At 62.0% G+C, this 20,461-nt stretch overlaps 2 protein-coding genes across 2 annotated transcripts in view; one reads left to right on the top strand and one right to left on the bottom strand.

The window, feature by feature from the left end:
• Nucleotides 1-2,640, bottom strand: part of CNTNAP1 (contactin associated protein 1) — a 29,657-nt gene extending 27,017 nt beyond the window's left edge. Inside the window, 1 exon segment of the mRNA XM_074940379.1 lies at nucleotides 2,507-2,640. Coding sequence (XP_074796480.1) covers nucleotides 2,507-2,585 — 79 coding nt within the window. The 5' untranslated portion in view covers nucleotides 2,586-2,640.
• Nucleotides 2,641-10,799: 8,159 nt separating this feature from the next.
• CCR10 (C-C motif chemokine receptor 10) lies at nucleotides 10,800-16,112 on the top strand. The gene is given in 8 exon segments (XM_074940401.1): nucleotides 10,800-10,829; nucleotides 11,430-11,672; nucleotides 11,729-11,791; nucleotides 11,794-11,943; nucleotides 11,945-12,025; nucleotides 12,027-12,138; nucleotides 12,141-12,223; nucleotides 15,030-16,112. Coding segments are annotated over 8 exon segments (1,845 nt in total).
• Nucleotides 16,113-20,461: the final 4,349 nt, after the last annotated feature.

Raw genomic sequence — 20,461 nt, 5'->3', positions numbered from 1 at the left:
CTGCACAACAAATGATCAGGAAGAGTCTGCCCCAAACAGGGCTCCGGGTGGCTCGGCTCGGCTGGGCTCCCTGGAGCAGCCGGGCTTCCCTCTGCTCTCACTCGCTCTCTCTTTTTCCCTCCCACTGCAGAGAGCTGACGCCCTGCAGCTCAGCGGCTGCCCGCACCAGCCACACGACCGGCTGCCTGGTGTCTCTGGGGAGACCCTGGGGGTGGGGGGTGGAAGCCCCATGTTTCTGCTGTGTCAGTCGGGCACCCAACACGCTCCCAGGGCACTCGTGAGGCCTGGGATGCCGGGGGGCTGGGTGGGCACAGGCAGGGGAGAGCCCAGGGCTGGGCTGGGAGGGTGTTAATCAAATCTCCTTTTGGAGGCTCCAGATGGGGCCAGGCAGCCCCTGCCTAGTATCAGATGGGGCAGCCCCAGCAGGCTCCCCACACAGGCTGATGCGCTGGCCTCAGGCCGGATCACACGGGACACCCACCGGACAAGCCTCTTTCTCCCCCTCTCCTGCGCCCCAGCTGATAGCTGCCCTGGGCTACAGCTCACTGGCAGAGCAAGGGGCTTCAGGGGGGCCAGCAGGAGCTGTGCTCACCTCCCGTTTTCCAGCACTTTGGGGACCCTACTGCACGCTCTCCTCTCGCTGTGGGGAGGGGCCAGGCTGGGCTGGGGCACAGACAGGGGTGGGAGAGCAGCCGGGGCAGTTACCCAGGGCCCTGCACAGGCTCAGGGTGGTGTCCAGCAGAGATGGAGGCTCCTCATTCAGCTCCCCCCCCCACGAAAGGCTTGGGGGTGGGGGGTCCAGAACCATGGCCCTCACCCCATGACATGGAGGGTGTCAGTGCTGGAGCCAGAATCTGAATGCAGGATTCCCCACCTCCCCGTCCTGTGCTCAGACCCCTCAGCCTCACAGCCAGGGTATCAGGGGGGCAAAGGGCCTCTCACCAAGGCACCTTGCCCTCGGGTACCCAGCCCTTCTCCGTGCCACCACCTTGCCCCAGCTGAGCCCAGGGAGTCAGAAAGGCCCAGGGCCCAGCTAAATCTAACCCTCCTGTCCTGGGGGGAGCCAGTGCAGCTGGGGTAGGTCACTTCAGCCCAGTGAGGGGCCCAGGGTGCACAACCCCAGCCAGCCCCACTGTGTTCTGCAGAGACTCCTTGTGGCACCCACAGCACCTCAGCCCCTGGGAGCCTCTCCCTGGGGACACCTGGCAAGTGACGCCCCAGTGCCTCTTGGGCTATGGCAGAGCAGGCATCCCTATGGGAGAGGGGCTGTGCCCCCCCCCACACCCCAGCTGCAATCCTGGGACCCCCAATCACCTGCCGGCATCCCAGGCATCAGCAGAGCCTCTGGGCAGGACTCCGCACAACCCCTGAGGGGGGCAGGGGGCACTGGCAGCATGGCCCAGCCACTCAGCTGGGAGGAACCCAAAGGGGCTCTGCGCCCATCCTGCAGCCCCAAGCCAGGACAGGACTGCTGAGGTGCCATAGCCGCACCCGGGGCCAGCCCTGGCCACGTGCTCCTCCGCAGCACCCTGCAGCCGCCTGGCCAAGGAGCTGAGCAGCTCAGAAAATCCGGCCCATGTGCCAGAGCGCAGCGCCAGGCGGCAGGTCAGGAAGACGCCAGCTCAGCCCAGCCCTGCCCTAGAACACGGCCGCCCTGTCTCCTGGGGGACTGGCCCAGGATCCTGCCCTGGGGGGTATTCCTGAGCGCCCCCGTCCCCACCCACAGCAAAGGCGTGTTGCTGGAGCCTCTTTCACAGCAGAGGCTGGCTGTGTCCCCTGCAGCCCCGCTCCAGCCAGCATGGCAATGACCTCGCAAGCAGGCTCCACGCTCCACCGAGAGGGTCACAGCACCTGGATGCAGCCAGGGCCCAAATCGCTCTGCATGGGCACCCAGGGGGCACGACACCAGCTGGGCATCCACATACCCCCATGCCCTTCAGCTCCCAGGGATGCTTTTTGCAGCAGCAGCTGCTGCTCCAGGGTCCAGTGGAGAAGTAACTTGGGGAGGGGGACAGGGTGCAGGGGCTGTGCACACTCAGGGACAGGTGGGCTGGTGGGGGTTCTGGGCTGGGCAGGGCAGCTCCGCAGGGATGGAGCTGGGGACGAGCCTGTCTCCGGCTGCTGGTCTCAGGACTGCAGTGAGCGCAGGCAGGTGCTGCAATGGGGTGGGCCCAGCCGCTCTGCACCCGCCGGGCTGGGCTGGATCCAGGGCACAAGAACTATTGATCCCAGCGTGGGAAGGAGCCCTGGGGCTCGGGCTCAGGGCTCCGGGGGTCTATTCCTGACCTTGCCGCCACCTGGCCAGGTGACCTTGGGAAAGTCCCTTCCCCTCGCGGTGCCTCAGTTTCCCTGTCTATACCGCGGGGGAGCGGGGAGCTCACTGGGTACCGGGCGCTGGGGAAGGGCAGGGAAGCCGGGGGCTGCTCCGGGCTGGCAGCGGGGCTGCGGGGGCCGCGGCGGCGCCTCGTCCCGCATTGCGGAGCCGGGCAGATGCCGCGGAACTTACGTGGCGGGCAGCGGCGGGGGTCCAGCGGCTGGGCGGCCGCGCAGGCGGCGAGGAGCAGGCAGAGCTGGCGGCAGCCCATGCTGGAGGCGGCGGGGAGCGCTCGGTGCCCGCAGCTCAGCCCGGGGCTCGCCTCCCCCGCTGCCGCACGCGCCGATCCCGGGCCCCGCGCGCGCACCGCAGCGTCTCCCCGGGGCCGCACCGGGCTGAGCCAGGCTCCGGCCACGCGCCGCGGGGGACCCCTGCGCCCCGCCTCTGCTGCAGCCCGGACCCTGGGCTCGTCCTCCCCGCCCGCTCGCCCGCCCGCTCCGCCTCTCCGCAGCCGGCTCGGGGCTCGGCTCCTCTCCGCCCCCCGCAGGCCGCTTGCCAGGCACCGAGCGGAGCCGCCCTGCCCTGCGCGACGGGCTGCCCCGGGGCCAAAGCCAGGGATGTCACCCGCCCCGGGGGGGGCCCTGCCCGCTGCTCGGCGGGGCGGGGGGGGGCACCTGCTCTATGTGGGTCGGGGCGGGGGATCCTCTTGACCCCTCCCCAGGCCTGCTGCACTTGCCGTTTACCCCCGGCACCTCCCTCGCTCCAGGGACCAACCCAAGGTCCCACCCCGCTGTGCTTTTGTCCCGTCCCTGTCTTGCTCCAGTCAGCAGGGACCAGCCCTCCCCCCCCCATGCCCCACTGTGCTCATCTTGCCCCTGGCCCCTGCCTCACTCCAGCTGGGGACCAATCCTCCCCCCCCCCCACCCGCCTTGTCCCACTGTCAGAGGTTCAGGGCAGCCCTCGGTTTGGGGGCTTCTGCTGGAGGCTGAAACGTGCTGTGAGGAAGCGAGACTGTTCTTAATGGTTCCTCTGAATAGCGTGGGGGTGCCTCAGTTTCCCCAAGGCAGTTCTTAGTATCTAGGTGGTGGGATAAGGGTGTATGATCATTGCAGAGCCCTAGAGGGCAGGTGTGTGGAGGGGTCTGGACACAGAGAATGGCCGACACCCTGTTTCCTGGCAACTGATGGCCTGGCCCTTCCCCCCTGCAAGGTGAGAGCTGAAGGGTTGGAGAACAAAGGAATCCGGTGCCCTCCTGGCCCGGGAAAGGGACAAAGCCCAGAGGAGGTGGGGCTGGAGGGAGTTACAGTATGGGGCAGGCTGGGACATGGAGTGAAGTACAGACGTGGTTGTCTGGCTCACTGCCCCCCAAAATGGACCCGGCTTAGGGGTCCTGTTCTCTGCACCTACAAGCTCTGGTTTAGACCATGTTCCTGTCATCTAATAAACCTTCTGTTTTACTGGCTGGCTGAGAGTCCCGTCTGACTGCGAAGTTCGGGGGCAGGACCCTCTGGCTTCCCCAGGACCCCGCCTGAGCGGACTCGCTGTGGGAAGCGCCCGGAGGGGCAGAGGATGCTGAATGCTCCGAGGTCAGACCCAGGAAGGTGGGAGCCGGGTGAGCTGTGTGTCCTGCAGACAGGCTGCTCACAGGAAGGAGACTTCCCCAGAGTCCTGCCTGGCTTCATGGGGAGCAGTTCCAGAGCATCGCCCGGGGACTCCGTGACACCTGCCATTCACCCAGCTAACCTCAGCACTGGCCAGCATGGGGGAAACGGAGGAGAACAATCTCTGCAGTCTCTGTTGTCCCACCTAGTGGGTCGGGGACAGGCCAGATCCCTTTCCAAATTAGACCTTCCCCTCTGGTGTGTCTCACATACAGGTCAACTCCTCCTGTGTCAGATAGAGAGTGGGGGGGACCCAGTCCTGCCCTCTACACCGAGTTCCAGCCCAGGACCCTATGGATAGCAGCTGTCTGCAACCTCTTCTGTATCAGCGGCCTGAGAGCTACAGCTCCAACTCCCTGGGCTACTTCCCCATGGGCTACTTCCCCATGGCCTCCTCCCAAGCCCTTCTTTATCCCCACCGCAGGACCTTCCTCCTGAAGCCTCCGGGAACAGAAAACTATCCATCCAGTGGCCAGTATATTTGCCTTCGACCAGACTCCTGCACCCCACTGGTCTGGGTCTCTCACAGTGGATAAAAATCAATGATTTTTAAAAAATGGATTTTTTTTAATTTAAATCAGATTTTTTTTGATAAAATGCTTTTGGAGGAAAAAACCTATCTAAAGATCATTTTAATTAAGATACATTGTAGAGCAAAGATCTCTCATCATGGAATAGGGATTATAATTCTGTAGTACGAGACAATATAGTCATGTCATGTTTAAGAAAAGTTTTGTAAATGAGTTCCAATAGTTCATGGATGAGGAACTCAATTTTATGGGGTTCCAGGGATTTCTGTACCGATTATTTAGGTTAATCCTTCTATCTACCCAATGGGACTCGGTGCTCAGTCCAGAAGATACCATCCGAGATGCTTAGTTTTGCAGTTCTCAGACTGTGGATTTGTGTCTCCAGAGGTAATATGCTTGTTAACAGCAAAAATGTTTTTAAATAATATATAGAGATGAGAAATAACAGACCTCAACTCTATTGTCCTTCTGCAAATTTGTGTACACAGACTCAATCCCTTACCTTTCTCTGAAAGTGAAAAGTTTAAAAAAGTTCAGTGAATAGAAGATTGTGGGGGGCGGAATAGATCTGGACAAGGAGAAGTCTGGAGATAAATGTGAGAAGCGAAGGATATATGCTTGTTTTGTTAAAATACTCTGTTTGCTGTTGGAAAAAAAAATCCAGAATACTTAATGTTGTCGTTTTAGTTAAATAAAACAATTGAAATGTCTGTCTGGTGATGTTCTCCTCCTAATACAGCCTGGCAAGAAAATCCTCCAAACATTAATGATTAACCTCTTGAATTGGAGATAGTTCACCTCCCAATGACTTCATAAATATCTGCCTCAATTACCTTTGGTAAATGAAATAACCAAACAATCCTTCGTTTTCTGACATAGCTGTAAAACTCCTCTGAAAAGCTTTCAAAATAAATCACTGTTTAAGAAAGCAGAGTGTGTACCTTCTAAAAACAAAACCTATGTCTCTGTCTGAGTTGTGAAGAATATGTACTAAGGTTAGAACAGCCACGAAGAATGCACTTCTATGTAGAAAACCCATGCTTAAATCAAACCTTCCTGACTAGTGATTTAAATCAAATCAGATCCACCCTGCCCACTGTGCTCTTGCCCCGACCCCTTCATTCCCTGGGGGGGCCCACAACGATGGTTTGCACTAGGCCAACAAGAAGTTAATCCAGCCCTGGGGAGAGGCACCAGAGGTGGAGGGACGGAGTGCACAGAGCAGTGGGGTGGGGGATGCACAAGGGGGTGGGGTCACAGAGCAGTGGGGGGGTGCAGAGCAGAGGGTGGGGGTGCACAAGGGGGTTGGGAGCTCTCACTTCTATGCAGCTGAGCATGGTTTCAGAAGTGGTCAGTTATTTGGGGTGCCCAAGGCAAACCCCAAGGGCTGGAGTTTGGGGAGGTGGGTGCCCAGCCCCTTTGCAGGTCTCAAGCTTGGTCCCAAATGGCTCCTCCAGCCTGAACATTTTGGCTCCAAGGAGCCAGTGGGCTTCCTCCTAGCAGCTCCTCTGCCAGTGCACTGCACCTCCCCACGGGGTGCTGCCCCCGCCCCCACTCCGTGCTGGGGATGAGGCCAAACACAGGGCACCTTGTTTGTGGCTCTGGGGGAGCCTGGGGGCTGCTGCTCAAGGTCCCCAGCCCGAGCTCTGGGGTCTTCTGGACCCAACGGGCTGGGGGGGCAGGGAGCAGGCAGGGGGAATGTTCCTGATTCATAGGAGTCTTGTCTGGACAGGGCCAGGGGGGCACAGTGATGTGCCCTGAGAACTGCAGCTCAGGGCAAAGGGGTTGAGCCCCCGAGGCAGGCTCCACTTCTCTGAGGGCCCCTCCCCCCCCACTTCTGGCTGCCCCGGTGCTAGTCGGGGGGGAGACCTCATGACACTTCGGTGCTGGGCCTCCCCCTTGCAAATGTGTCAAACTAGGGTGATGGAAGGGGGGAGGGAACAGGAAATGGGGGGTTCATGTGGCTGGAGGGGGGCTGGGAGTGGCAAATGGAATGGGGGGTCCTTGTGGCTGGTGGGGAGGGGAGCCATGCTGTGTGTCCTGCTGTGACGTTATTGACCTAATCTGGGACCGTATAGATCATTGTTGCAACCAAGGTCCTGTCATGGCACCAAATCTTGTATAAGGGGGGTCAAATGAGGTGTCTCAGACACGGTGATGGTTTGCTGGTTAGGATTATGCTGTCTATATGTGGGTATCATTTTTGTAGTTGAAGTTATGAATATTGGCTCTACACTGTCTGAAATTCAAACTTCTGCTCTGCTTCTGGGTGACACCCCAGACAAGTTGATGTCAGCTCTGCTTAGCCTGCCTGATGGCCCATTAAGGACCATCAGAGACACAACTGACCCATTGAGAGAAGGCAGACACGCCTGGGGACTCAGCCAGGTGTGCAGGGACCTGCCGAGGGACAGAACTCTGAGATGTTTCCAGGCCATGGGATGGGCAGTGTGTCCTTGGGACAAAGAAAGAGACCACATGGCAAGAGACTATAAAGAGCTGCTGCAGCTCCTCCATCTTGTCTTCAGTCCTGCTTCTGACCTCCGGAGGGACTTGGCTGCACTGACGCTCTGAACCAAGGACTGAAAGACCCCTCCCAGTTGGGGATGTTCTCCAGAGACTTGATTTGAACCTGCCGTTTATTCCATCCCTGCTGCAAGCCTGAACCAAGAACTTTGCCATCACTGGATGTCATTGATTCCATTTCACCCATTCTAGCTCTCATCTGTATTTCTTTCCTTTTAGGAATAAACCTTTAGATTTTAGATTCTAAAGGATTGGCAACAGCGTGATTTGTGGGCAAGATCTGATTTGTATATTGACCTGGGTCTGGGGCCTGGGCCTTTGGGATCGAGAAAACCATTTTTCTTTTACTGGGGTACTGGTTTTTATAACCATTTGTCCCCATAACGAGTGGCACGGGTGGTGATACTGGGAAACTGGAGTGTCTACGGGAATTGCTTGTGTGACTTGTGGTTAGCCAGTGGCATAAAACCAAAGTCCTCTCTGGCTGGCTGGTTTGGTTTGCCTTAGAGGTGGAAAACCCCAGCCTTGGGCGGTGACTGCCCTGCTTGAAGCAGTTCGTCCTGAATTGGCACTCTCACTTGGGTCCCGCCAGAACCAGCCTCGTTACAGGAGCTGAGGTGGGTTCCCTACAAAACAAGACAAACACACAGGAAAGGGGAGAGAAACGAACAGCTAAGAGGGAAAATGCAGCTTCTGTCTCTGTTGTTGACTCTCACTTAACCTCACTGCTGGAAAAACGGGCCCAGCCCATGGTCTGACCAGCCACGCTGAGACCTGGCAAACTCGTACCAGTGTTGGGCTGCTTACGGTATTGCTTTTAGCTGCCTCCGGGTGCAGTTGTCTGGGCCGCCCCATACGGGCTCTCATTAGCCTGAGACAGAGAGAGGCTCAGGAGAGAGGAGAACAAAGGAAAATGGCCCAGAGGGGCTGACAGCAGGACCCCAAGTCTGACGTCCCAGGTGCCATTCAGACCAGGAGCCGGTGGAAGGGGCATTGGTTCCTTCTGCCTGGCCCGCTCTGGCCAGGGTGTCGCCAGGACCAGGATGATGAAGCCCAGCACTGTCTGGTGGGTCTCAGGACATGACTGGCGGGAATGGTGAAGCTGAGTGACCCCCACCCCCAGACAAACAACGTCCGGAAGGGGCAGCAGCCTCATCCCGCTGGTCACCACGCAGGGCGGTGATTCCCTCCCATCTCTAGAACCTCACAGCCCCTGGGGTGTTCCCTGCAGAACCCCCAGGCTCAGGCCCCCCAGTACCAGTCTCTTGGGCTCCAGCTTTGCCTGACTTTATGAGCAATTTTGTGTCACAGGCTGAGTTGGGCTTTTGTTCCGGCACAGAGCGCTTGCCCCCTTCCTCCCCCAGGGCCTGTGGGGATCGGGGGGCGGGGGGGGCAGCCGGAGCATGAGAGCCCTCTTCAGAGAGAGCAGGGGATGGAACCGGGGGTGGGGGGGCTGCTCCAGGAGTCTCTGTCAGGCCCCTGCAGGCCTTACGCTGGGGAGAGGCCACACAAATTAACCCTTGCAACGCTAACTTGCCCTGGGGGGTGTGCAGGCTTGGCTCCCCACACACCCACCCTCCCAGCCCAGCTGGCGGGCCACAGCCCTGTGCCGCAGGCCCTCTGCAGGGGTGGTCAGTCCGCAGCTGCGGACGAGGGTGGGCACTCCATGCCAGCAGCTGCCGACTCCAGCAGTCTGGGTATTTCCAGTGACACCACAAGCAAGAGTCTGGCGCTGAGTAGTCGTGAGCCCCGGTCCCCGCAGGGTACGCCGGGGAGAGCAGGAGAGGGAGTGAGGGCAGGATAACGGTGACCACAACGTTTGCAAAGCAGGCGCTGTGACAGATGTGGCACCGGCATGTAATCAACAAGCAGATTAAGCCTTCGGGGTTAGGGGTCGCCTGTCTCTCTCCACGGGTGCAAAAAAGACACGGGATTTAGCCTGTCTGCTCCCAAACGACCATTGTCATCTGTCCTCCCTGGGCACGCTCAGTGGGGGGGCTGGAGCAAGCAGCTTCGTGGCCTACATAAGAACCCCCCCATGGCTCAGGAGCCCACCCCAGCCTCCTCTGGCCCTGCGGCTTAGCACGCCCACCCTGGCTTTCCCTCGGCCACTTGCAGCCCCCCACAGTCCCTGGCTATTGATGGTGAGAGGGATGTCTGTGGGGCCAGGGCTCAGAACCTGCAGGAGCCAGGGTCAGAGATGGCAGCCCCGATTGGCCGCCCCCGTGCAGGGGGCTCCCCCGCACCCATGGAGCTGGCGTCTTGCTGGATTTAGGGGGAGCCCCAGGGAGCCAAGCCCGGCTGAAGGGAGCTCATCCCTGCACCCCGGGGCATGCAGGGGCCAGGAGCCAGACGGGGCCAGGCCTGGGAGGATGTCTGGGTCCTGCTCGGTAGTGGGCGACGTGGCTGTTTCCTGTTAGCAGGGCCTGGTCGGAGGGCGAAAGAGAGAACAGAGAATCCCAGGTGCAGCGGGCCCGGGGGCAGGGACACAGTTAGTTACTCAGAAGCGAAGCAGCTCTTGGCTTGTGGGCTGGGTTGTGCAGGGGCTGGAGCCACCTGGCCAGGCCCCTGCCTGAGCGGCAGGAGGGCACCCCCAAACCAGCAGCCCCACCCTGGCGCTGAGGCAGCTTTCGCCTCCCCCAGGGGCACAGAGGGAAGCAACAAGGTGGCTGCGAAGCCCGTTTCCCTCTGGCCCATCTCTGTAGCTGAAAGCCAGCCCCCTTGCCCCTGTCCACCCCCCACCCCCCACCAAGGCTGGGAGCAGAGCTGTGTCTCCGGGAGTGGGGACCTGGACAGGGGTAAGGGGACCGAGGCCACAGCTGGGGGCGGGCGTGGAGCCCCCAGCAGGGGCCAGCAGCCAGGACCCTAGGAGCAGCTCCCAGGGTGTGGGGCTGGGAGTGGGGTGAGCCCCGGGACCGGAGTCCTGGGAGCGGGGGTGGGGCTGGCAGCCAGGACCCAAGCCCCAGGTGAGATGAGGGATTGGGGTGCAGAGTGTGGGTGGAGGGCCAGGAGCAGGGCATAGGCGCGGGAAACACCCCCAGGTTTTATGCATGGAGCCAGTAGTTGGGGAGCGGGGTGCAGGGCCAGCAGCCCTGCATAAAACCTGGGGGTTCTGCAGCACCCCCCGCACCCTTACTTTCCACGCCTATGGCCATGGGGGGGCCGTGAATGACAGTCACTGTGCGCTGGTCCAAGCAGAAGCTGGGCTGACCCCTCCATGCCACCCCGCCCCACACAGCTCCTACGGGCCACTTTGCATTCTCCCCTGGTGAGGAGGGGCCGCTGCCCCTGCCAAGTGCCCCCCCCCCCCGCTCACTGCCCCTTGCTGCCAGCTTGCCAGGGCGTGGCAGCTGCCCCTTTCTTGGCACTAGTGTAGCGGGGGAGTCAAATTGAAACGGTGAGAGGGATGGTAAGAGCCACAGCCCAGCTCGAAAGCCAAGCAGGAGGTTCGGGCTGTTGTGTCCTTTGCTCCTTGCACAACAAAGCTCAGAGGAAGGAACCCCACAGGCATGGTGGGGCCCAAAGACCACGTGTACTGGCTAGATACAACATGCCAGGCCTGGCTCCATGCACACACGGCTGCGCTGATGGGGGTCAAGCGGCTTCTGAAACCCAGGACACGGTGAGCACCAGTAGAAGGCTCACAAATTTTAAAGGGACCCCCCCCCCCGCCCCCGTTCCTGGGCAGCCCAGGCTGGCCGGTGGACCGGTGTTGGCAGCTGGGGTGTGGGGGTCTGAAAGGCAAAGCAGGGATAAGCCATTGCAAAGATGACTCGAGCCTCGGAGAAAGGGGGGATTGTGAGATTATAACTGCAAAAGGCAGAAAGCCTATTAATGACGGGAATCGATTTGCTGCCCACATGGAGAGAAAAGCGGTTTCCCTCCCCCTCGCCCTCCCCCTCCCCCTCCCCTGCCATGCCCTAATCTGCATGGTAATAAAAAGCTTAAGAATTTTTGTGGGGGTCAAGTCATAAATCCCCCCAGTGTATTGGAGCGGGACCGTCTGGGGTGACACCTCTGCTGGGCCAGAAGGGCTCAGCCTCCAGGGAGCCCCCCGGGGGGGTGTGATGACAGCAGCTGCCCCTTGGTCCAAGAACAAACTGTTTCCTGTGTGAAGCTGAGTCCCGAGAGAGGGACTGTCCTGGTTCCTTAGGGAGGGTGAGTCTCTGTCACAGGGCCGGGAGCAGCAGGCCAGAGCCCCGCTGGTGGGACTTGGCCTCGTTCCATTCATTCAGCTACACTGGTCCACAGCAGCCAAGGGCTGGCACGATTCGTGTTATCTGCGACACAGAAGCCCTGTCATGGCCCCGGACCTCACTGTGGCTCGGTGCTGTACATTACTAGGTGCATTACGGTAGCGCCCAGGAGCCCTGGGACCCATTGCGCTGGGTGCTGTAGGTTATTAGGTGCAATACGGTAGCACCCAGGAGCCCTGTCCTGGAGCAGGGGCCTATTGTGCTGGGTGCCGCACAAGCCCAAAACATCTCGCTGGTCCCGGCCCCCAAGAGCTCCCAGGCTGTGCAGCCCCGACTCCATCACACTGTTGTGGGGGCTTCTGGGGGGACTCCAGACAAGTTCATCCCAGTAAGTGGCCCCCGATTCGTGAGCGGCTCGTTTCCAGGCCTGTCTCCCAGGGGTCAGGCCCAGCACCCCGCACCTGGACCATGGGCTAGCAGGGCAGCTGGCACCAACGGCAGCTGGAGAAGCAAAGGCCCGGCAGGCACCGCGTGCCCAGGGCTCTGGGGCTGAGCAGGGTGCGCCGACCCAGGCTCACTCCCTTGGCCCCAGCCCACGCATGCTCATGGGGTTTCCGTTCAGTTTGCTGGCAGCTCTCGCGCTCTGCAGCCTACATCCCCATGGCCGGGGCACCCACCCTGCCACATACCACAGGGCCCCTTTCCACGAAGCGTGGCGCGCGGAACTGTGCTCTGTTCGATCTGGCACCAGCGCTCAGGGTGTTGGCTGGATGCCTCTTGTCACCGACGCAGGGCCTCGCCCCGCCCTGGGGTCACCTCCGGCGTTCAGGTCCCGCGGGGGCAGGTCTTGGATTCTGAGATCAGCTCTCGGTATCAGGTAGGGCACGTGGTCAAACCACAGGCCGCGTCGCACTCGGGGGTGGCCGCGGCAGAGCCTCGAAGAAGCAGGACGCTTGCTGCAGCTTCACAATGACAGAGATGCCTCCCCCAAACCAGGTGAGGGGCTGCGGGGGCTTTCCGGGGCAGGGGAGGGGACATCACTTGCTTGTTTGAATGTAAAACCATTTTCTCTGATTGGTTTTTCCGATCGTGGGTTTGAGTCATGAGCACCTGGTCCCACATGGGCCCACCTGGGATCCTCCAGCCCATGCAGGCTGGGATGGGTTCCAAGCCCGGAGCCTGGGGGCTGGGTGCAGAAAGGGACGTCGGGGCCCCGATCCTGCAGTGAGCTCCATGCTGACCCCTGCACCCACACAGAACTCCAAAGCTGGCTCTGCAGGATAGCTGCTCTCTGCCCAGCCCACCAGGCACAGACACTGTGGGTCCCATGTGCCTGGCAAAGGCAGGGCAAAGCTCCACTCTGGGGTCTCAGGGGCCGGGCGGTTGGGAAAGGCCAGCGTGGGGCCGCTGGGAAATCACACTGTCCCTGGGCAGTTCTTAGGCTCCGTCCGGCCCCAAGACACCATGAGCAGCCACCCGTAGTGCAGGGCCCTAGGGCTGCTGTGTGGCAGGAGAGGGGAAGCCAGGCCCAGTTGCTGGGGTTTGCAGCCCCTTAGGGTTCAGTGCGCGGCCCAGTCAGAAGGAAACTGCGGGCCAGGGCCAAATTGCTGGTGTAACCACGGCAGTTTCCCTGAGTCAGCGGCACTCAGTTTGCCGATTTACCCGAGCTGGGCTCTGGCTCCGCGCGGGTCTGAGCCGCGAGGGACAGAATCTGCTCTCTGATGGGATGGGAGCCAGAGCAGGGACTCCAGGCAGGGCTGGCCCCAGGTGTCCAGGGGCATCCCAGAGGACATCTGATCACCCCGAGGGCCAGAGAAGCTCAACGGGTTTTACACATTTCTTCCCCCAAACATCTTGATTAGCAATTCAGGCAGCCACAAAGGGGAAAAGACCTGCCGGCCCCTGGGAAATCCCCCCGCGAAGGACAGCACGTTCCCCATGTCTGAGTGCCGGTGTGTGTCCATCGGTGCGTCCAGGCTCAGCGCAGCATCACTGTGTGGGGTCCCAGTGCCTCTCTGTGGGGCCTGACACGACTCATGAGACAGACGCACCCTCACCTCACCCCATGGGCACCTGATCTACAGAGACTCAGGCCCAGCATGGGTCAGTGACCGCAACTCCAGGCCTGAATGTCGAGCTTTGGGCAGCTCCGGTTCGGGGTGCTGAGCTCCAGTTCGGGGTGCCGAGCTCCAGGCAGCTCTGGTTCTGGGTGCCAAGCTCCGGTTTGGGGTGCTGAGCTCCAGGCAGCTCCGGTTCTGGGTGCCAAGGTCCGGTTCGGGGTGCCGAGCTCCAGGCAGCTCCAGTTCTGGGTGCCGAGTTCCAGTTTGGGGTGCTGAGCTCTGGTTCTGGGTGCTGAACACCAGTTCTGGGTGCCGAGTGTCAGGCAGCTCCGGTTCTGGGTGCCGAGGTCCGGTTCGGGGTGCCGAGCTCCGGTTCTGGGTGCCGAGCTCCAGGCAGCTCCGGTTCTGGGTGCCGAGTTCCAGTTTGGGGTGCTGAGTTCTGGTTCTGGGTGCTGAACACCAGTTCTGGGTGCCGAGTGTCAGGCAGCTCCGGTTCTGGGTGCCAAGCTCCAGGCAGCTCCGGTTCGGGGTGCTGAGTTCCAGTTTGGGGTGCTGAGCTCTGGTTCTGGGTGCTGAACACCAGTTCTGGGTGCCGAGTGTCAGGCAGCTCCAGTTCAGGGTGCTGAGCATCTGTCCCCTCCGTGACGCTCCCGTTTCGCACTCTGGTCACTGACACTTTCGTTGTTCGTCAGTGAAACGCCGAGCTGTTCAGGGCCTCGAGCTGCAGCCCAGGGCTGGGGGTGCTGTCCAGGTGCCCATGCTGCCAGGCTTCCAGGAGTTAAAGGAAACCACAGACGGGGCTGCCGCTCCCCCTTCCTGCAGGGCATCATGCCAGCCTGGCCCTCTTCCTACCTGGCAGCCCCCGGCACACGAGTCCCCAGCCCAGGGAGTGACACAGCAGCTCTCACAACTGGCAGCCCGGAAATCGCCCCCGCTGATCAGGGCTGGGTGTGAGACAGAAACGCAGTCACTGAATCCAGTGGCTCTTGGTGTGGCAGGGCCCGTCTCAAGGCACCAGCCATCTCCCCTGGGCTCAGCCTAGCTCCTAGCAGAACAGGTGCCCACATCACACAAACCCACCAACCCAGTGGGCACCAGCCAGCCCCCTCGCTGGCAGCCCCAGCAGGGGCCCCGGGCTGAGGGGCCAGAGAGACTCAGCTTCTCTCTGGGGTCTGTGCAAGGCGGGGCAATGGGGCAGCACCAGACTGGCACAGGACCCTTCCGGCTGCCCAGCCTGGCAGCATGTCCCTGGGGGTGAGGGTCCCGGGCTGGGCTGCAGGGCTGGTTGAGCGGGGCTTGTGCAACGGACACTGATCCCCGTGCTCTGCAGTGCTGTGGGTTGCTGTGCGGTGCTGCGACCTGGTGTGTGGAGTTGTGCTGGAGTGTGTGGTGCTGTGGGGTGTTGTGGTGCAGAGCAGTGTTGCAGTGGAATGCTGTATTGTGTTGCTGGGTAGCTGTGCTGTGTTGTGTTGCTCTGTCGCTGTGTGGTGTTCCTGTGTTGCTGTGCGGTGCTGTGCAGTGTTGGTGTACTGTATTGCAGTGCTGTGTTGTGTTAATACGTTGCATTGCAATGCTGTGTTGTGTAGCTGTGTGGTGTAACCACGGTGCTATGTTGTGTTCTGCGGTGCTGTGTTGTGTTGCTGTGTGCTGTGGCTGTGCGATGCCACGTTGTGTCGTTGTGCAGTGCTGCGTTGCTCAGCGAAGCTTCTTGCTAATGACCCTGACGAAGTTTCGCCCCACAGACCTTCAGCCCCTGGGCGGCCGAGCCCCCGGTCACCACCGACTTCTACTACGAGGACGAGGATGGGCTGTTCCCAGACGGGGGCAGCCCCCTGCCCGAGCTGTGCGAGAAGGGGCCCGTGCAGGACTTTGCCCGCACCTACCAGCTGGCTGCCTACCTGCTGCTGTCGCTGCTGGGCGTGGCGGGGAACGGGCTGGTGCTGCTCACCCACGCCCGCTACCGCCAGGCCCGCTCCGTAACCGACGTCTGCCTGCTGCACCTGGCCGTGGCTGACCTGCTGCTGCTGCTGACCTCGCTGCCCTTTGCCGTGGCGGGCGCGCTGCAGGGCTGGCTGCTGGGCACCAGCGCCTGCCAGACCCTGCAGGGCTTCTACGCCCTCAACTTCTACAGCGGCTTCCTCTTCCTGACCTGCATCAGCGTGGACCGCTACATGACCATCGTCCGGGCGCCAGTTGCCTGCCGCCTGCGCCCCCGGGCCCGCTGCCACGGCTGGCTCGCCGCCGGGCTGGCCTGGCTGCTCTCCACCCTGCTGGCCCTGCCCCAGTTCGTGTACAGCCAGGCCAAGCGGCAACAGGGCCGCGAGCTCTGCAGGGTGCTCTTCCCTGCCAGCATTTCCAAGGCAGCCCGGGGAGCCACCAACCTGGCCCAGGTCATCCTGGGCTTCGTGCTGCCCTTCCTGGTCATGGCCTCCTGCTACACGGCCGTGGCCCGCACCCTGCTGGCTGCCCGCAGCTTCCAGCGGCACAAGGCCCTACGCGTCATCCTGGCCCTGGTGCTTGTCTTTGTGGTCCTCCAGCTGCCCTACAGCCTGGTGGTGCTGCTGGACACGGCCGACATGCTGGGCAGCCGGGAGATGAGCTGTGCCCAGAGCCGCCGCAAGGACCTGGCTCTGGTGGTGACCAACGGCCTGGCCTTCGCCCGCTGCTGCCTCAACCCCGTGCTCTACGCCTTCGTGGGCGTGCGCTTCCGGAAGGAGCTATGGCTCCTGGCCAGCGATGCTGGCTGCGTGGGCCGGGCACGGGATGGGCAGCGCCCCAGCTCCAGGCGCCGGGCATCACTCTCCACCTGCCTGGAGATGGTGTAGGGGGCGGTGCTGAGCGGGCTGGCCCAGGGCTTAGCCCTCTGCCCTGCCAGCCGGGAGGCGAGGGCTCCCCTCCCCAGCTGGCAGGGGGCAACTGGGGCAGGCTCATGGGAGGAGGCAGGGTCATGTTGTTACAGCACCCTCCTCTGGCCACTCCAGGGGCACTGTTCACTGGCTGGTGTGGGGGGAGGGGCGGGGGCGGTCTGTATAATGCCCAGCACATGGGGGGAGGGGGCTGTCTAACACCCAGCACACTGGGGTGTGTGTGTGTCATGCCCAGCACATGGGGGGGGGTGTCTGTGTAACATCCAGCACAGTGCGGGGAGGGTCCATGTAACACCCAGCACTCTGGGGGGTGGGGGTGTCTGTGTAACGCCCAGCACACTGGGGCTGTCTGTGTAATGCTCAGCACGTTGGATGTGGGGGGGGTGTCTGTGTAACACTCAGCACTCTGTGGGGTATCCGTGTAATTCCCAGCACAGTGGAAGGTCTGTATAATGCCCAGCACATGGGCGGGTGGGGAGGGTGTAATGCCCAGCACATGGGGGTGGGTTGTATAACGCCCAGCATGGGGTGGGGGAGGAATTGTGTAATGCCCAGTACACTGGGGGTGGGGGGTCTGTGTAATGCCCAGCACACGGGGGGGGGGTGTCTGTGTAATGCCCAGCAAATAGGGGTGGGTTGTATAATGCCCAGCATGGGTGGGGGGGAGGAATTCTGTAATGCCAGCGCATTGGAGGGTCTGTGTAATGCCCAGCACTATCTGGGGAAGTGGAAAAATAATCAGGCTTCCTCGTCTTCTTCCCCTGCAAATCAGTAAAATGCCCTGGGCACCTGTGTGTGCTTGTTATTCGTGTGCATTTGATTCTTCATTAACTCCCCTGCTCCAGCCGCTCAGCTGCAGTGATGACTGGCCCTTTAAAGGGAGCTGGCTCTCAGCCTCCCTGCGACCTAGCTGGCTCCCATGTGCCCTGCCCTGGCCTCTGGGACAGAGAAGGGAAGACCCCGGGCCTGAGAGACACTAGGGGCTTCAGCAGGGGCCTGGAGTGTGCAGGAGACTTGACTCCAGCCAGGTGGGCCTGGGAGCAGCTGCTGGGGAAGGAGCAGGGAGCGACACACTGGGGCCAGGCCAGGCAGCCTGGGAAGCCCAGCTGGGCGGAAGGGTGTGGGGTGCCAAGTGTCCGAGTGACTGGCAGAGCAGCTCCTCAGACTGGAGGTGCTGGGTGCAGCCTGCAGCTGGCCAGAAGACTGTCTTTCCAGCAGGCCAGACAGCCAAGTCACTGAGGGGAAACTGAGGCAGGGGTGCTGCAGGGCCATGCCATGATGGGGTACTCGGAGGCGGTGACCCCGTTACATGCAGTCTTATGATCAGAGCCAAGAACCAAGAGCCCAGGAGCTATAGACGGCAAGGCTTTGGGGCCTCTAGGGTCAGGACCGGCACCTGGCCAGATGCTCTGAACCTTCCCCCCCCGCCCACCCCGGTGTGTTAATGGCCTATGGCTGTGTCAGCATCAATGAAGGATGGGGCCATATGTTCCCAGAGCTTCCCAGCCCCCTGCTACCAAATGCCGCTTTGCCAGGCAACCTGTGGGCCGGGGCTGGTGGTAACTGCAGCCGGCCTCGCTGGAAAGCGTGGCCCTGGAGCTGCAGCTGCAAAAGGAGGGGACGGCTGGCTGGGCAACAGGGGGGTGGCTGGGTGGCGGGGGGGGCAACCAGCTGGCTGGCTGGGTGAGGGGGCTGCTTAGCGGCTCTCAGAGGAGTTTGCAGTGGTCCCATCGTTCCCTTCCAGGCCCTGGCTCACCTACCGGGAGCCTCCCTTGTCTCTGCCCCAGGTCCTGGGGGGCAGGATGCGGAGTCGGGGCATCTGTGCTGTGTCAGTTTGCCCCCATTGATCACGCTGACCCCTCGTGGCCCTGGGCGGCGGCAGACACTTAACGAGCTTGTCAAGTGCTCCCCTGCCCCGGGGCCGGCGGGGCCAATGCTCGGTCGAAAGCGAGGGTCGTTCTGGCAGGAGAGCAGCAGGCCGGGAGTCAGGAGGAGCCTGGGGGTGCAATGGGCTAGAAATGGGACATGGCCAGGCCCACGTGGGGTGAATGTCTCTGACCCTCTGGCCAGGGATGCCCTGCAGGGGGCAGCAGAACCAAACTCTTCAGCCTGCTCGCTTGCCGCGCCCTGTGGTTAGTGGCCCAGACAGGTGAGTCAGCCCCGTGCCGGAGCATCTTGCAGGGTTGTGGGGCTCAGGGGCGTCCAGCCCCTCCAGGCCGGTGCCCAGCCTGCTCCCCTTTGTCTCCTCTGGCCCCATCCCCCAGGGCTGAGCAGTAGGCATTAGGGGGGCAGGGGGAGGGTGTTCTCTTCTGCCCTTGATCCCTGGCTCTTGGCTGGCAGACATGGCTACCCACACCGGGGGTGGGGAGAGGAGCAGCCCTGGCTGGTGGCCCGCACAGGGCACCCGTGTATGGGAGTCACAGCTCAGCTGTAGTCCCCTCCCCCTCCCTGCACGTCGGGCTGGCAGAGCGTCTAATCTCGGTGCAAGGCCCACCCTGACCCCAGGTCCTTGGGAAGAAAGGCCCAGCCTCCCTGTAGTCCTGTGCTCGGAGTCAGCCAGGTTGGGAGCCCAGGGTCTCTCCCTGGATGGCAGCATGGGAGGGGGACTCCCCCACCTGAGGTGACAAGTTTCACAACCTCCCGCCCCTTTGGGACCCCACTAGCCTGGCTGTTCGGTTACTCTGCAAATGCCTTGCAATAATGGTGAAACGGGGCTAGCAGAGCCCCACACCCCCTTTCGGTGGCATGCTGAGCAGATGGTCAGACGTCTCACCATGCTCCTGTGAGATGCGCCACGGGCACCCATCCCTGCTGCACCCTCTCCCTGGCACCGGGGCTGGGCACTGGACCTGCCAACGGGAGTGGCACCACACCGACAGCGCCATCCCTGGAGCAGCAGGAGTGAGCTCATGGCCCAGTCCTGTGCTGGGGATTGGCTCCTGGGGCGGGTTTCTGCCATTGTCCAAATCTGTGAGGATTCCCAGTTTCACCAGGGTGGGGGCAGCATCTCTCCTGCCCAGCGGAGCAGCTGCCGCGGGCACAGGGGGACCCGAGTCCCACACAGACACTTGACACAGCACGGCGCTGTTCTGTTGGCTTGTGGGCAGCCCCACGGTGTGGGCACCACCTGGGATGTTGGCGAACACCCACTCAGGGCTGGGAGGGGTGGGGTGGGACTGCCAAAGCCTGACTTCCACAGCCTCATGGGAGGGATAAACCGGCCGTGGTCTCCACTCCCAGAGTGTTCGGGGCAGATGGACCCAGCAGGGTCTCGCCCCTCCACCCCCCTCCACGAAGTCACCATGGCCTCAACCAACCCCCTCCTTGGTGACGCTGGTGGCGGGGTCCCAGCCCTGCAGCCTGGGCTCTCTGGTGGAGGGGAAATTTCCAGCAGGACCTTGGCCATGGGGATCTCCCCAGGGAAACACCCACTGCCAGCACTGTCACCATGGAAACCCCCCTCCCAGAGGGAGGCTGAGAGGGACTTTTAGCTAGTTTCACTTCCTGGATCCCGCAGTGGCAGACAGCACTTCCCAGCTGCTGCTCCTGGATGCCGGCCTGGGCAGCCCGAGGGAGCCCTGTTTGCTCAGCCGCCCCGGTTGGCGCACACGGGCAGCATGAGGCTGTGCCCTGCTTGCCTGTGGGGCACTTGGAAGGGCCACAGCTTCCCAAGGGGGCATTTCCCCCCTGCATGGCATGATGCCGACCGAGTGGGGCTGGAGCATCAACCGTGCCACCTGGAGCTGACACAATTCCGGAGCCAGGCAGCCGTGCAGGGACCAGCTCGGGGCTGCGGGGCCGACAAGCCGATCCCTGCACCGCGATTGCTTTTACTTCTGACTTTGAGCTGGTGCATGGGGCAACTGCCAGCTGCCCCCCGGCCCTGTCCAGGGGGGATGGTGCTGGACTAGAGAGAGACGACAACTGCCGGCCCCGTCACCATCTCCCTGCCCGGCACAAACCGCCCTTCAGGAAGCCGTGCGGCTGGGCCTTGCACAGAGGGGGCAGCACCAGAGGCTGCGGGGCCCTGGCAGCTGCCAGCTGGAGGGCAAGGGGTAAACCCGAGGGGTCCGTCCGGCTGCCAGAGGGACAGAGGCACTGAGCACCGGCAGGAACTGGGCTCTGGCCCCTCGCACGAGGCTCCTGCTGCGGCTCGACCACCGCTGAATATCAGCGAGCAGCTCCAGCAGCACCTGCCCTTTTACCAAGCCAGGGGGCAGGGAGCTGGAGCCCAGTCCCTGAAAGCATCTCCCCCCCCCCACAGACACACACATGCACACACACACACACACACACGTTTTCCCCCT

Source organism: Natator depressus, chromosome 27 (genome assembly GCF_965152275.1).
Source record: "Natator depressus isolate rNatDep1 chromosome 27, rNatDep2.hap1, whole genome shotgun sequence".
In the NCBI taxonomy this organism is placed as follows: domain Eukaryota; kingdom Metazoa; phylum Chordata; order Testudines; family Cheloniidae; genus Natator; species Natator depressus.
This window is presented reverse-complemented; position numbering and strand designations above follow the sequence as displayed.